Genomic DNA, 18,441 nt, shown 5'->3' on the forward strand with positions numbered 1-18,441 from the left:
GGCCACGGCAGCCGTGTCAAATGAGTTAAAGAGTAATTTGATTTGGTACCTAATTATTTTGTTGAAACCAAGATATATAACCGGTTCTATGCCTTCATATTCTTGCTCTATGAGGCCGTGATCGACAAGCCGTGCATACAAATTTCGCAAGTTATCTCATCCGACTTTAAACTCAAATTACTAGCCACTGTCGATTGATTTGCATAATCTAAAAAAATAAACACACAGACATCTGTTTCAATAATTATTATGAAATACTAAGCCACAAATTATCGGTATTACAGTGATTTTAGTAAGAGCTTCGCTCTACATTCAACGTGTGTCGTTAAAAATCTGCGGCCTGTCAGATAGTGCCATAATAATATTGTAAGGCATAGAAAAGGTACATAAGTTATGATTACTTACTTACCTGCTTCTGGACAACCTGTCCTCCGAACAGCTCTGGCCCGAGCTCTATCTCTCTTCAGCCATTCACACTCTACATACATTCCGCTTGACCTTTTCCGCCCATTTCCTTTATAGGCGGCTCAGGCACCAAGTGCTCATTGGGGTTCACTCATAGATCTTATAGAGAGCTCTAGATCCATTTGATCTAGTAATATGATCAATTTGTCTGAGTCTTTGCGCACTCAAGATATTAACTATATACATATAGGGCGTAATGAACTCAGCGATCGATACTTTGCATTCAATACAATATCAATGTTGATACTTTTTTGTCAATATCCAGCATTCGAAACATAAAATTTTAGTAACCAGAGCGCTCGATAATTTTATGAAAATATTTATATATTTATCCAAGTATATTATATACAAATAAGTGTGCTAGATTATTTTTGTATGAATATATTTACCTAGCTCAGATGGTCAAATACAAAAAAACACTCTTTAAACTTATAGCATTTAAATGTTGTCAGCGCCACAGGTGAAAAATGTGGTTTACGAGAGACGTCATAATTATTATTTTTTATCATAAGCTTTGTATTAAACTTTAAAAATAAGTGCCTATGTAAAATGAATTTAATTGCCTTTTAATGATTCATGCGGGTCTATTCTATACACAAGCCTGCTTTCGGTTCGCTACGGCAGCTAAATAGGGTAGGAAAGTATCGAATAATTTAACACTTATTGTAACAATATTACAATAAGTTAACTGTCTGAACTGTCAAAACTGTCTATCTAGGTCTAAAATTTATCACAGCCAAGAGGTGCTGTTAAAACATAGTACTTATTGTAACAATTATAACTAAATTATTGTAATTGTCACAAAAGTGTTAATAATTCGATACTTTCCAACCCTATTTAGCTGCCGTAGCAGACTGAAAGCAGCCTTATGTATAGAATAGACCCGATGAACCGGAACGCAATATTAAATATTTCCACAAGACGGAATTATAATTATTGCAATCCAACATATTGAGCACTATGAATATCGGATCATTCGATACTTTTTCCCCATATTTAAATGTTAATAGGAGATTACCATGCATTAGAATATCATTAGAGTATGTACATAAATAAATTAATATAAGATTTTGTTTTTTTTTTCAATTTTAGTCTCTTGGAAATCATGAATTAGACGAAGGAGTGGGAGGCCTTTCGCCTTTCATTAAAAACTTGAAATGTCCTGTACTAGCTGCAAATATTGATGTCAAAAATGAACCGGATCTATCAAATGAACAAAATCTTAAAAATTCAACAATTCTTAACAAAAATGGAACTCAGATTGGAATAATTGGTTACCTAACACCAGAAACTAAATATTTAGTATCGCCGAATCACGTTGAGTATGAAGATGAAGTAACGGCCATTAAACGAGAAGTCGCTGAACTTCAAAAGAAGAATGTTAAGATTATAATTGCATTGGGGCATTCCGGTTACGATACCGATAGAAGGATTGCCAGAGAAGTCGAAGGGATAGATCTCGTTGTCGGAGGTCACACGAATACATTTCTATGGAATGGCACAGAACCGGATAGTGAAAAAAAACAAGGACCTTATCCTACAGTCGTCACGCAAGAGTCAGGGAAAAAAGTGATAGTTGTTCAAGCATATGCATACACCAAGTATTTAGGGAAATTGCTATTGAAATTTGACAAAAATGGAGAACTGATCTCTTATACGGGTGAACCGATATTGCTAGATAATTCAATATCTCAAGATGACGATGTTCTGAAAGCGTTGGAAGGATATCGCCCCGGTGTGATAGGAATGACACGTCACGTTGTCGGAAGAACAAAAGTTTTACTCGATGGAGACGGTTTTTCATGCCGAGTGGCGGAATGCAATTTAGGCAATCTGATCACAGATGGCCTCGTTTATACGCAAGCTCTAGATTATGCTGGAACTGACGGTTGGACAAATGCACCCATAGCTTTAATGCAAAGCGGTGGTATAAGGGCATCCATTGATTCCGGGAAGGTCGACGGTAACGTAACGCGCGGAGATATACTGACTGTGTTACCTTTCGATAATGCCATCACGACTGTCAATATTACTGGCAAAATATTGATGAATACTCTCGAATGGTCAGTTTACAACTATGACCCTGTTAACATTCCGGGTGCGTTTTTACAATTTTCTGGAATTCGAGTAGAATATAATATATCAAAGCCACAAGGATCAAGGGTGGTACAAGCATTTGCCAGATGCGGTGCTTGCAACATTCCAAAATATTATAAGATAGATGAAGCTCAACACTATAACGTGTTAATACCGCAGTTTTTACTGGGGGGCGGAGATGGATATTTAATGTTGAGAGATAACGTAACTTCAAAGACTATTTTAAACATCAATGACGTAGATAGCTTATCACAATACATAACACAGAAATCTCCAATATATCCTGAGGTAGACGGAAGAATAAAACTGTATGGAAGTGTTCAAGAAAATGGTGCATCCGTGAGAACAGTGTTTAGTCTATTATCATATTTAACAGTATCACTTATAGCAAGTTATAGCTCACGATTATTTACAAATTAATAATATTTAAGTGATAGATACAAAAATAATTATAAATATGAATACTATATGATACATCGTGTTTTGAATACATTTTCATAAAAATTATCATGCAATCAGTCAACGAAAAAAAATAACTTTTAAAACACCACCTAATACACGATTTATAATTTGACACTACATTCATGAACCAAATAATGATACTTATTACCAGATATATACCAGCTATTAATTTGTAAAACAGACAAAAATACACTTACTTAAAATAAGTGCGAGTACGCCGATTAATAGAATAGATAACAAATAGAGGTGAAGATAAAACTTTAATTATGTTGTTATGGCAAAAACTTCACTTGATTTAATGCAGATCTAATTATTTTATTTATCAAAAATTAACATACTTAATAATATAAGAAATAATGGAGCTTGCACAATTATTAGAATATAGTAGTAATTTATTAAAATATTTTGTAAATAGTTAAGCGTACATTTTACATATTATTACAAAAATATTTATTGTAATATTTTCTCTCATGTTGAATTAAATATTTGGCGGAGGATTTTGTTTCAATAATAATTATAAACAATAAAATAATGAGTTCATTTTATTTTTGATATATGTAAAAGCCTTGAATGTTTAAGGCTTTGTATTGAATGTTAATGTTTGATATTTTTTTCATAGACTGTGCGATATGATCCTGATAAGAGTGATAGATCAACAGATATTCAAGAATCTCTGTAAAAGAGTTACGATCCGCCTTCATCATATAGCTGATTTATCAAAGCAGTTGGTTGTAACAAGAATGCTGGTGAATCTTATTTCAATGACACACATGTTGTACAATATATTATTATTATAACGTGTTTGAAATTCTGAGGGCAGGAAAACATTGTATATATTTTAGCTAGATGTCATGGTATTGTAGATTCTGTACAAATTAAATTGCAATGGTAAATCCTAAAATTACATAAAACATAATATTATACCTACCTTGTAAGTGCCTTCGGATGTTAACAATATGTAATAATTCTTTGTGTAAAAGAAAAAGAGTTAAGTTTAAAAAATTGAGAATGAGTTAAATATTATGACAAAATGGATGAGTCAAATTAACGTCTCTGAATTACTAAAATCCACATAGAAATGTGAACTCCCCATACACAGTTGTCTATAAATCAATCTTCTTTTGGCTCTCCTGAAAAGTAATGATTTTAAACTAAATGACTAATCGGTATGTCTCCTTTCTCTTTTGCACATAAAATTATTACCATTACATTCTGTTATGTCGTCCCTATCAGAAATAAAAAAATGTTAATGATTTTATTTTATGTATGCGTTATTAATCCCACTTTTAAAATGAATGAATGATTGTAATGTATTATCAGTGAATAACATTAAAATAGCTATAACTATTAATATTATGGTGTGTATTTTTTATTCCAAAGGAAATAATCAAAGTAAAAACTAAAACACTGTCATCCTTTGGAAACATCATGACGCATCCCGAAAGATATCAACTCCAGCATCTTATCATGTAAGGGAATATTTCCGGTAAGAATCTCAGACTGGTTTCAAGAGTGACAGACGGGGAAAAGATGGCTAAAATCATCGCCAACATCTGATAATGGATATGGCACAAAAACAAGAATTTATTATTCAGGATTACCTCACCTCCTCAATTTCTGGTTTTCTACAGAATACTTATTATGACAGGTATTCAGCTACATATTGTTCCGTACTAGCAAAATCAAATGTGAATACCTAGCAATGTTGTGAAATATTTGCAATCAATGATTTTAACAAAGACGTTGATGAAAACTATTCTGTATAGTCTATACATATTGAGAATAAACATATGAAAACGAGGACAAAAAAAAACACCTCTGAACACTATACAATGTATGAAAATCAACTAAGTATTCTACCTTGTGACAATTGTAAAGTAGCCTCTAAACTGTGCACATTGTTAGAAACCCACGAGTATCTATGATCGCCTTCAATGGCCACGCGGCTTAAGCGTCTGCCTATAGCGCCGTACGCCCTAGGTTCAAATCCTGGGTCGGGCAAGTAAACGTATTGTTTTTCAATTTGTGTATAAGACCTAATAGGTTGAGCAAGTAGCTGACTTCCATTTCTCGTACAAACAAATCCTGTTAATACAAACCTACACTCTGTGGAGGCCCATATGATCTTATTAGGATCGGACATTGTCGCAAATCTACGATAAAACCATGTGAAAAGTAGTCTTTTCTTATATAAATAACAGTAAATCTAATGAAATTTTAGTAACCATGGTAACACTGGTTCATTCAAATTCAGGATTATAGATTTATATTTTGTTGAACAAAAATGACACTTACATCAAACTGGAATATGCTTCAGTGATCTATCTGGAAGAAGATTAAATATTTAATGTCAATTTACCATAGTTTTGTAGCATTGCGTCAGAGACAGGAGCCCACAAAGGGCGTAGCATTTTCATTGCACTGGAACAATAAACACATTAGGTTCGGCAGAAATGTATGACAACGAAAAACTAAGGACTGAAAGGAGTGGAAGGACTTATGGGGAGGAATTTATCCAGCAGCGGATCAATTCAGGCCAATCATAAAATGATCTTATTTTTGGCAATAGGTAAAAAAAATCAGTAACCTTTTAACCGGACCACTGCCAGAGACGAGATACCTCATTATGCTGTCTAATAAACAAATTTTAAAGTATCACACATACTGACATTTATCCAAATCATTAAATCCAGTTTTTCAAACTGTTTTTTGCATACAAAAAAAAAATAATGATTTATCTTTAATGTTTCATTTTAATTTCAGTTTCATTAATCAATTTATATTCAGCGTGACAGGTACCTACCTACTGTCATTTTTTTACAGCTGTCAAAGATTAATACAAATTATGGTATTTCACATTTAGGTATACTAAAAGATGTCATTAACACAGAATATTGCAAAATTGTATTTATTGCAAGAAAATTATTCACATTTACAAATTTAAGAGCACAAAAATATATCATTTATAAACCCATTAACATTAAAAAAAAAAAAAACAAGTGAACATGTTGATTTGAGTTTTGAAATAACCATAAAAAACATATAACATAGTGTAATAATAAAATTGTTGGTGGGCAACAAAAAAACACAAAAAGGAGAATGAAAAGAAAATTTATTTCACAAAATAAAGAAGCACTTATACATAATATAATATGAAAGTATGAAAATATGTAATACAAATGCTTAGACCTACATTATATTAACATTATAAACTCGAAGATACAGTAAAAACTGCAAATAAATCATTAATAATTGAGGAAGACAGATCTTCAACTACATATAAATAACTTAATACTTATACAGTCAAACAGCACCAACTTCTTGGCACTACACCTTTCTTGAACTCATATAGCATTTGTTTCCACCCAGGTCCTTTTTAATTAACAATGGGGCCAATCTATCCATTTCTTCATTACTAGTATGCAGTTGTCGTATCAGAAATATATGCCCGTCCAACCTCTTTGGGTTGTATAGTACTGACATACAATTCATGTATAAATAAAACACAGTTCTTGACGGTTTACAGAAAGCCAGAAGCAAACAAATTTTGAAAATAGCCAATATACTGGATTATTTGTTAGCTTAAGTTGGGTTAGGTTTTCATTCTTGATTTCATGAATTTTGCCAAAATCAGCTATGAAAATTAAATTAATGTTAATATTGAATCTAATAAAATTGGAGACCGTATAGTACACGGTCATCTCTTTCCGATAAGAAAGCTCACGGCAAACTGTGCTACGGTGAAATGTTTTACGTACAATTTACATGTAACCTTCAGGAATTCCATAAAGAAAAATGTAGGCATTATAACAACTCTGGGGAGGCGCATATATCGAGGGTATACTGACAAAAAGCATTAAGTCATTAAAACAAGTTCTGAGATAATCGCAAAAAGGACTTTAATTTTTTTTTAAAGCGTTCTCCCACGTAGATTTTTTTATGTTTTAAAAACATTTTTTCTACATTATAAAGACTAACCTTTATGGCAAACACAATATACGATATGTTACGAGTCCTGTATTTTTTATAAAAATATGCAGAACGCATTAGGTCATTTTCATGCTTTCTATCAGAATAAAAAAATAACAATATGATTTAATAATGTTTCTATGTTCTCACCATTATATCCTATGCCTTTGTGCGTTTTACCAGGACGTAGAGCGTAAAATTGTATACATTTTGGCATTTAAAACAGAAAAACAGCAATAACTGAGTTAATGCGTTCTGTTAGTATACCCTCGATATGATCTTATAATCGAACATGGTAAAAATAATAAAAATCAGCATGACTTAATTTGAAATTTAAATGTGGACTAATTATTATAATTAAACTGCCTTTTTTTTAAATAGATGTACCTATTTCAAGCTAAAGATTTATTACTCATTCTCTCTTGGCTCAACAAAAACTGATTTCTCTGGTTTCTATAATAATATACAATATTACAGGCATGTCCAACTTCAAATCGACTGTGATCAGTACAATCCTGTATCAAAAAACTGGCAGTGATCTACCACTTGACTCTCCCATTATCATACTTCAACTCGAACATAAATGTATGTATATTTGGCTGACACTGAGGTGTAACAAATTAAGCAACAACACTAAATTTGTCTTTCACCATCACAAAAAAATACTCAATATCCAGTTCATCATGAAAATAATAAGTTTATATCTTCTTTTGAGCACTCCGTACTGTATGAAGAGCAGAAGTATTGCACGACAGTAAGGGAACTTTACACCTCAGCATAAAGTGAGACGAATAAGTGCGTATTGACTGAGCGAGGAGCCTCGGGCAGCAAAATGCTCAGTCAATCGTTGTCGGTTTATCGATGCTCAAAGGTTCTGCGCGCGGCTGCCTCGCATGACGTTAATTTTGCTGCGAGCTGTCTCACGCAGCGTTTTTCGCGAAGCAAATGCCCGAGGCTGCTCACTCAGTCAGTACACGCCTATTGACATCTTTTTCTGTCACTTCCATGGCGGGCCATGAGTGTTCAAATACAAATCAAGTGGTATGACAAGGTCACACAGGCTTCCTCATGGTTACTTTGATAAAGATTTTTAACTGGTTAAGGAAACAAAAATAAAAATGATTAATACCTTTCCTTCAAACGATCAACCAAATCAAATTTTTATGCCTCTGAATACATTACATTTTCAGAACTCAATTATGATGCGATTGCCCCAAAATCCATGCATTGGATATGCTTGCAATATTATAACATTGCTTTTGTATTCCTGTATAGGGTTGTTATGATAGTAAACAAATTATATCGATATTCTAAAATCATAAAATAAAGTAGATTATTTGAGACTTCCACATTTTTTGTTGTTAAGGTGACGCATCAGTGAAACGCCAAATAATGTTCAACTGTACGCGCGACGAAAATTTGTACTTGCTTCGCATTCATTGAGAGAACGTGGAGTCGGACGCACGTCACTTTGCTGCGTGATGGCGACGGGCCAATTAATTCTAAAATCGTGTAAAGATGACTAAAAACTTTACCCATTTACTTTAAAAAGCAAACATGTCAATGAATATATTATTATTGATACTAATAGAATAATAAACAGAACATAAAATGGACGTATGTTGGATTTATATGAGAAATAATATTTCGTTTGACAGGCGTCATTTTCACCCGCGACCCGCAATCCGCACATCGCCTAGCAACGATCTTTTTAGACCGTGCCTCAACTAATGCATGGCCTTAATACATTTTCGCATAGTATTTCTCCACGAGTTTTTTTTTTATAACAAAATAGTATTAAAATTAGAGGTTACCTACTTTTAAACTCAGTAAACTCTATGAGCTGCCATTTCAAATATTTTTTTACCTATGGCAGTTTACGATACATTTCGATTTCAATAGTAACTCAGCAAATAGGTGGAAACAATATTAATAATTTTGTGATGTGTTAATTGAGGTTTTAAACCAAAGAGGAACTATCTCATCTTCATTCCTAATTACCTGTTTTTAATATTTACATTTTCTGTTCAAATGTATGGTTATTTTTACCATTTTACCGTATAATATCAGGAGTGCCAATAAGGTCAATCGCGATCTACCAGTCGATTGCGACATGATTTTTGGTTGATCGCCAAAAATATTTAATTTATTTATTCATAATTTGGAAGTATAATGGGATTACATTTATTATAAATATTTCTATTATCCAAATTTTTTATCTATTATCAACTTTTTCATAATATGGATATGTTGAAGCTTGAAGAGGAAATAATTACGCTGCAAAATGATATTTACATTAAAGCAAGAACTTTGGAAGATAAATTTTGGAAATATTTACCAGCAGATAAGTTTAATACAGTATAACCTCATTTTTACGTGCCCGGAATTCACGTTTTCCTGGCAATTGCGCGTAATTTTTTCAGTCCCGATGTATTTCAGTACATTTAATACCCGCATTTACATTTTTCTTTCCCGCGATTTACGTCGGAAGTATTCAAAATATGCGAGTTACGCGCGCTTCTGAAGAACTGTCTGATGAAGAAGAGGTTGATATTCCAACAAAAGAAGAAGCAATGAGGTTCACCGAGGGTTTAACAACCTACTTTACAAGCTTTGCTGATATTCAAGATGACACTTTTAAATGTTTATAATATAGTCTTGAAAGATAATTACATAATAAAAAAACAAAAATGCAACAAACTAATATACATGATTTTTTTAGAAACATAAAATTTAAATGTTCTTTTTTTCCCCCCTTCTACATTTTCCCTCCAATTAGGTCTTTTTTTCCAGTCCCTTAAAAAATGTAAAATAGGGGTTATACCAGTGATGCCAACCGTACTATAAATATAGTACAATACTATAATTTTGATTTCGCGAAAAATGTAAAATACTATAATTTTACGCCAAATATACCAAAATACTATAATTTTAAAGGATTCAAGACAAAAATTGTTCCTGTACTATATGTTTTTCATAAATACTATAATTTTTACGCCTTTGTACTATAATCAGCATAGAAAAATATGGCAACACTGGGTTATACTGTATTCAAATCTATTAAAATGTGCTGAAAATTTTTGTGCATGTTTTGGTTCGACATACTTGTGCGAATCAGCCTTTTCGCAAATGAAAATTATAAAATCGAAGTACAGAATAACTTTAACGGACAAACATTTAGAATCATGTTTGAGAAATGGTTTGAGTAATTACACCCCGAATTATACAAAAATTATAGACACCTTGCAATTTAGGATAAGTATTTCAAGCTCTGTAGCATCTCAATAGAAGCTCAAAATAAAATTTATGTAGCTATTCAAAATAAAATAACTACAGTTAGGTAAATAAATTTTGGTACTGTTCGGTTATCAGGAATACAGCGTAAAACACATTTTGAAATTACACGATACACTGGATTATTTGTGAGGTTGACCTAACCAAACCTAACCTAACCTAAACTAACCCAAACTAACAAATAATCCAGTATATCAGGTATTTTCAAAATGTGTTTTCCGCTGTATTCCTGATAACCGAACAGTACCTAAATTTTTTCTATGTTCGCTTTATTTAATTTTCTTAGAAAGATTCTTTTTTGGTTTAAATATATACCTATTATTAATATACTATACTTATATAATATATATGTATGTCCTTAATTTGAGAAAAAGCAGATCGTGGAGGATTTTCTTCTCCAAAGTACATGTTAAATAAAAATTAGTTGACACCCCTGGTATATAATATCTACATTATGGATGCCAGTCTTTCGAACATTAAATTAGTTTTTTTTTAATATCTGTTACGATTTATTGACTTATATTGTTTATCAAAAATTTACCTTGAGTTCAAATAGATTAAATTACTCATCACAATTGTGATATTATGTGTTGCAGGTATACAAATACAGGGTTTATTTTATTTTGACAATAGATTAATCCATAATGGGTGTCATGTCGTATAAACAATATGGCTCTGATTGAAACATTGAAATGAGAATCAAGCGCTCAGTCAGTATCAACCCTGGTAAACTCCAAAGGTGGATTGCAAATTCAGTGACATCCAAGCTTTTAAGATGGTTTTCTAATAATTAATTGGAATGTATTTTAAGTAATTTGATGTTGCTATTCGCATTTTTTAATTATCTGACTTTATATAATTTAGAAAAACTATATACATACATTATATACATACTACGGTGTGACATACTAATAGCGACAAATTTAAACTATTATAATATACTCTCTCAGAAAGTGTTTTTCTAAATTATATAATGTTCAATAATCAGAATGATATATTCTTAAATCTTGTGAATTATTCGTTTGAATAAAAAAAATAGTTAAATATAAATTATTAGCAAGTGCAAGTAGTTACTTCTAAAAAATATTGGAGAAATTCCACGACGTCGGTTAGTAATCTATAGTAATAGTAAAATAGTTACCTACTTTGATTTAAGAAACAAAAACCGATTGCCAAAGTAGCTTGATTTCGAAGAACGCTAATGAGTAGGTATTCAAATAACCAATAGTTTAAATTTGTCGCTATTAGTATGTCACACCGTAGCATATTGAATAAAATGCGTCGGTTGGGGCGTTTACCCATAGGAGATGCAGGGTTCGATTCCCGGCCGGGTGGCTTTCTTTTTTCAAAAAAGATTTTTTCTATTGGTTATAATATACTCTCTCAGAAAGTGTTTTTCTAAATTATATAATGTTCAATAATCACAATGATATATTCTTAAATCTTGTGAATTATTCGTTTGAATAAAAAAAATAGTTAATTTTAATTATCTATTAATATTCTAATAGATAATTGAAATATATATAAGTCCTGCCTGTTAAGTAATAAGTAAGTGTAGTTGTGCCTGGCAGTTTCTGTCATTATTACTAAATAATTAATGAAAGAGAACAATATATCTAATTAGTTAGTTAGCTACTTTTAAAACAAAGATTGTCAAGAATAATCAAACGAGGACTTTAAGCACCTCGAACAGTTTTGGCATAAATAAATTTGAGAAAAATGTAATCGAACTACAGTAAAATGTTATTTCAAGTCGATTTTCTCATTTTTACAATATTACCAAAGAGTACCCAGCACTGCTTAACGATTTCTTGATATCGCGCCAATTCCAAATTTGGAGCATATTCCTGAAGAACTGTAATGTGTGGGTATAATTGGTTTACTGTAGAAAGAGCAAGACTTCTGTTTCCCATAAACAGTCTATTGCGCAAATCATCGAAGCATGTGTTCGCTATGTACGTCGCCTTCACTTTGTCAGTGATGTGAGCACGGGGTAAATCATCATATTTGGGCCAGTTGTAGACGCAAGCTTCACACACGCATTTAAATCTGTATTGAAAGTGTAAGAACACCTGACGTTCTTCCAGTGAACGGGTTAAATGAATAAATCTGAAAATAATAATCAATTATTAAAATAAATCTGTTTCAAGATTTCCAGACATATCTGTCCGTTAGGTAGTGGGACACATGGTAAAAAAAGTTAACATTTTCTTACCACTATTTCAAGTAGGTACGTACTTATAGGGTGGAAGCAGTGATGCCAACAGCACTATAATTATAGTACAATACTATAATTTTGATTTCGCAAAAAATGTAAAATACTATAATTTTACGCCAAATATACCAAAATACTATAATTTTAAAGGATTCAAGATGAAAAATGTTCCTGTACTACATATTTTTCAGAAATATTATAATTTTTACGTCTTTGTACTATAATCAGCATAGAAAAATATGGCAACACTGGGTGGAAGTTATCTTGATTTGATCCTATTGAAAAATAAATTTATCCTTGCAATAAAAAATACAATCATGGACGATAAAGATATTTTATAGATAAGAAAACTTTTGAATGATATTTAAATTAATTATTAGTAATGCATGTATTTGTGGCTGTTAAATAAAATGGCTTTTGGAGGTTGAGCTACAATGAGGAGTTATAGACACCTTATGAGGGGTGAAAACATTGTCGTATATAAAAATACAGACGGCGCTGAATCGGCCACGTGCATATAATGCCAGCAGGAGTTATCAGCGAGGCGGATTATATGCGCATCCCCTTGAGAGGAACAGAAGATCTGGACAGCCAAAACTGAGATGGCTGGAGTGCGCCACAAAAGGATTTAAGCAACTCGGATGCGAATAAGAGATTTTTTGCAACTTACCCATAATTATCAAATAGCTGTTCACCCTTTTTAATCAGTCTTAGGGCAACAAGTGATATACTTGTGCCGTTACAAAATCTTGCAACATTTTGATTACAAGAATGATTGAAAAGACTTAAAAATGCATAAGCGCCTCCGCCCCAAATTACATCTTTATCAAACCTGTTCTCTGCGTCTTCCATAACAGAATTTATTGAGTGCATATTTGTAATACTGGTATTATTATGGTGTAACAAAAGACCCCCGGTAAGTTTGATACATTTGTTTCTATCGACCATAACATTATTGACATCATCACGACTATTGTCTGCACAGTCAGAAAAAAAGTCGGTATATTCAATGAGAAAATGTAAGAACACAGCGGCAGTAACACTCCTCGGGAAGAAATCACTTATTGATAGCTTTTCAATATTTGTGGCAAGAGTATGGATTGGAGTATAACTTAGAGAATCAAAAGACAGTGTCTCATTTCCATCAGAATCGATTTTCTTTGAAAACCCTCTGTACAGGGGATTCATTTCTGATTCTGCCGCATTGATAGTCGTAATTAATGTATCCCAAGACATACTGCATTTCGCCTGTATCACTGTTCGAATAGCCAGCAATTCCAAGTCACTAAATTCCATGGTCATGAGGAGAGGCATTATAGGACATTCAATTTTATGAAATCTTTCCCAACACATCTTCCGACATTCCTCACTGCAGAACATGACTATACAACAATGTTCACACGGAAGTAATGCGTCACTATTTTTGAAACATTCATAACAGTTTGTCATGTAAAACGGCTCTAATAAAACATTACAGTATGGCTGTTCTGTAACTACAACTTCTCCTGCTTTTATATCAGCTGTAGCAACAATGCTTCGACCCATTTCTTCACTGTAAACTATCTTGATGTTATTCGCCGCACAAGGAATCAAAGGATTCGGCTCTCTGGATAGTCGGAACTGCCGTTGACATTGCATTTCTATATTGTCCCTTTCATCTAGGACTGCAATGGCCTCCTCACACATGGCTTTGCGTTTTAAAAGTTTAGGTTTTAAATTATTATCATAGCCCACAGTCAGTGCATTTTCTATATCACTTAGGCATTCTTTATAATCCTTAAATATGTAATTCACAGCTGATCTATTAGCGAACGCTAATGATAGTTCTCTTGATAGATTTGGAGCATGGCAAACGGCTTGGTTGTAGCTTTTTAGAGCACTGTTATTATTTCTTTTCCTGAAATAATCATTGCCAATATTTCGAAATGAAGTTGACTTTTCCGCAGACTTATGGATTTCTTTCTTTTTAGCAAAGAAATTATTATCTTTCAACAACTTATAGACAATCTCAACTTTCTGAGCTTCAGAATCAAGATTCACGAGATTTTGGGAAAATTTAAAACCTTGTCCATTTTCAATAACAAATTTCATAACATGATCATAGAGTTTGTCAATGTTATACAAAATATCATCCATTTTGAGGTTATGTGTCATGATAATATGGTTATTATCGATTATTACGGTTTTAACCTAAAAAAAAGTAAAATTTGACCATCAGCAAAATGTAAATAAGTACCTACATACTCGGAAATTTATTTCATATCAACTTGGGGTGCAAAATGTATAACAAGGTACCGAAATAGGAATAGGTAGATGTGAATGGATGTTAAAAATAGTTTTAATTTCATAATTTGAAAAAAAAAATAAAACTATTACTTACCAATACTTTGGCGGTACAACTTAGGTACAAATATTACTGATTTATAAATTCCTCGGTCGTTGGACGAATTATTCGATCAGAGTGCCAACACATATCGTCGTGGTAAATGCAATGGGTCGTATGTCAAAGATACCAAACTTTTCAGGAGAGACAAAAAACTATCCCATCTTAACCCCATTGCACTGATTTTTTTCACAAATTTATTTACTTAGTTGAATTTGTTCCCTGTTAAGACTGTTATCATCATTTTGACGTAAGATGAATATTTAGAAAGTTAGGTTGACATATGACTATTTGCTCGTCAAAGTTGGCCACCTTTGTTGACATAAGTCCAATTTTTATGTAAACATACCTAAATTGAAAATACTAAAATTAGGTATTTAGAATGAAACATAATATATTATTATATTAATATAGACATATTATTATAAACGTGTACATAAACGTTTAAAAAGTAAGCTTAGACTAATAAAAAAATCTTTTAAATTATAAATTGGAGATCTGTTTAAAAATCTGTGTTTAATTAGGCACTTGTGTAGAAACAATTTCAATGTTTAAAAGAAAAGATTAAAAGTTAATATTCAAAACATACAATATTTTTAAAAAAGATTTATTTGAAAATATCATAAATTAATTAAGTATTTGCATAAAAATAGACCAGGTAAATACATACTTAAAAGAAAAAAGAACAGTTTTAAAAGAATATTTTTTTAGAAAAGTAATTTGTAGGTAGTTTTATTTTGTTATCTTCCAAAAATTTGTGAATAGCAAGCTGCTTTGTTCCATCACTGATTGTATCACACATAAAGGCTGTTTTTGGCCTACCCATTTGAGCATGTCACTATGCCCACCACAACATGGACCTATGGTCTTAGATTCTTTTTTAGACGTCTGTCTATACTTGCCTGCATAAGACTTGCCTAGCAATCGCAATTGTGAGTTTTTTTTGCCTTTTCCACTCTTTACAATCATTGCTTTGCCCTTTTCGTTTCCTTTAATCGACTTGCTCAGTAGGTTCGTCACTATAGGTGTCAGACTGCATAGCAAACTCCTGTAAGTCTTCTGATTAGCTTGATTGATTTGATTCAGGTTGATACAGAGCTTCAGAGTCACTACTGATGTCAGATAGTGAATGTTCAGGGCCACTTAGATATTCAGTCATCGGCATATCACAATCTATATTTTCTCTCGGGGCTGATTGTGTTGATACAATGTTGTTGTTGCTTTTGATGAATGCTGTTGATGCTTGTTCTAAAATTGGAGTTTCGACAGTCAAAGTATTATTAACCTCAGCGAAATCGAGTTCTATTTCTCAACCAATATTTTGAAAAGTGACTTCAAATGGATGCTCTAAGACCAAGAGTTCAAGTTCCACTGCATTCCCAGGTTCAACTTGTAACGCCATATCGTCAGTGGTTCCTACTACTCCACAGGTTATTTGAGGTCCTAAAGAAAATAATGATTTTCAAATTTGATAATCTTTAATGCATCTCAGCAAAATCTCATCTCCATTCCACATCTTATTGTTTTGTGGCGATATAATCTTATTTATTCTTACCATTATTATCTGGTGAAGTAATGTTGCTGACTGCTAAAGACACCAAGTACCGCCCACGACTTCCATTAATCATTTTGATAGCTTTCTAAATAATTATTAACTAAATAAACAGTGTCTTATTAAAACTGTCAATCGTGATTGGTGAACAAATAATTACCTACTTTGGCAATAAATAAATGAGACAAAAAGTAATGTTAGATTATCTGTAGAAAGAATCTTGAAAATTTTACTAAAACTAACAACAATAATGTAATTATAAAGTAAATTTAAAAAAAAATACTGATTGGTAAATTACTTACAGCGTATTATTTGACGAATTCTTTAGTATAAAGTCAAGAACGAGGAATAAAAACAAACAAAAACATTACTATCATTATGATGAGCTCTGACATACGACTGTTTGGCTTGACCAATATCAATGACGTGTCGGTTCGTCTTTTTGCAAGAGTTGGGATAGTCGACTTCTTATTGGTCTAACGACATAAGACCTATTGGAGGTAGTGTAGATGACTGAGCTGGTCACTATGGTGCAATAAAACAAAATTGAGATTTTTTGACATACGACCTATTGCATTTACCACGACGATATGCCATTCTCACATGGATACATAGATAATATTAATATGTAAACTTAAACACGGATATGCGGAACAGGCCGTTCATCTAGATATCGAAGGACATAATTATTTTAATTATGTTACCACTTGCCGTATTTTTTCATGATTGGAAAAACCAAAACTTTTGACAGGATTCAGACTGGCGGGACTTTCCAATCAGACTTTCGGCCAGTGTTGCCATCTTTACAATTATAGTACAGAGCCTCCAAAATTATAGTATTTGGGGGGGAAATATAGTACGCGTTGTCATATTCTGTTGAAAATGTATCAGATTTTTGTTTCTCAGCAAAAAAAATAACTGAATTTGAGAAATTTCAATGCTTTTTTTAGTTAAGTACCTCTTCCGACCAAAAATGCTTAGCGGCAAATTCAAAAATTCCATTTTAAATCTTTGGACCTTTACCTTTTTTGAAGAACTTTTTTTCTCGGCTCGCCAAATTTTCTGAAATTATAGTACTTTGCTCCACTCTATATTTTACGGAAATTACAAAATTGTAGTATTTTTGGCGTATTTTAATGTCGAACTTAAATCTTTAAGATAAGAATACATTTTTTCCGATATTCAAAATCATAGTATTTTGGGCGTACTATACCTTTTTTATATCATACCGTCTGGCAGAACACACTAACTGGAGAATACTAGTTTTGAGTAATTTGACTTTGAGGTTGTTAAAATGTTTGAAATGGTCTATCATGTGAGTTTATAAGTAATCGTAAAAAGGATGACTTTAAAATAAAGACTGTTTATTTATTAAGAAGGTTTCCAGACGGTAAAGTTTGAAATAAGGAACATATTGGTATAACTAACTCAATATGTCATTTTTTTGAATTAGTGTTTTCTGCCAGAACAGTGACGATACATAGTACGAGGATCAAAATTATAGTACGAATAATACTATAAGTATGGTACGGTTGGCAGCACTGCTTTCGGCTTCCGATCATGGATAATAATAGATTCGAAAGAGACAAAAGACAGCCCACTAAAATAGCGCCATCTCTGGTACGTCCTTTGAAAATAAAATTAAAAAACCCTCCAAATTAAAAATTAATTTTCATATTCAAAAATGGGAAAAAATAAAAGTCATTTATATAAATTACATACATTTGTATACAGTCCTACAAACTTATCTAAAGAACTGTCAAAAATGGAACTACGAACTACCATATGGACGCCATTTTGAAAACCTCAGATTCTGTCCAGTTGCGAGTCTTGATTAGGTAGTTTTCGACAGTGGCTCCCCCATCCATTCTTTATATAGGTTTGTAGGTCTGTAATTTAAAATTAACAATTAATATTAACAGTTATCAAGTACCTATTCATAATTAGATACAATGACAATATTGCGTATGTAATGAATTAGTTTAACGGTTTAACTGATACAAA

General features: G+C 32.3%; 2 protein-coding genes across 2 annotated transcripts in view; one reads left to right on the top strand and one right to left on the bottom strand.

Moving 5' to 3' along the window:
• The window catches only part of LOC147067956 (protein 5NUC-like), a 42,919-nt gene extending 38,645 nt beyond the window's left edge, over window positions 1-4,274 (top strand). Inside the window, exon 4 of the mRNA XM_085953053.1 lies at window positions 1,558-4,274. Coding sequence (XP_085809179.1) covers window positions 1,558-2,982 — 1,425 coding nt within the window. The 3' untranslated portion in view covers window positions 2,983-4,274. The remainder of the gene's footprint in view (window positions 1-1,557) is intronic.
• Window positions 4,275-4,472: 198 nt separating this feature from the next.
• On the bottom strand, window positions 4,473-17,238 carry LOC147067957 (protein-lysine N-methyltransferase SMYD4-like). The gene is made up of 5 exons (XM_085952555.1): window positions 17,198-17,238; window positions 13,615-14,399; window positions 13,173-13,347; window positions 12,171-12,396; window positions 4,473-4,577 (listed from the first exon to the last, which is right to left on the bottom strand). Exons 1-5 carry the CDS (start codon window positions 17,236-17,238, stop codon window positions 4,473-4,475), a joined length of 1,332 nt encoding a protein of 443 aa, XP_085808681.1.
• Between the last annotated feature and the right edge of the window lie 1,203 nt (window positions 17,239-18,441).

Source organism: Rhyacophila brunnea, unplaced genomic scaffold (genome assembly GCF_057557595.1).
Source record: "Rhyacophila brunnea isolate RB1 unplaced genomic scaffold, BYU_Rbru_1.0 scaffold_3, whole genome shotgun sequence".
NCBI classification, from domain to species: domain Eukaryota; kingdom Metazoa; phylum Arthropoda; class Insecta; order Trichoptera; family Rhyacophilidae; genus Rhyacophila; species Rhyacophila brunnea.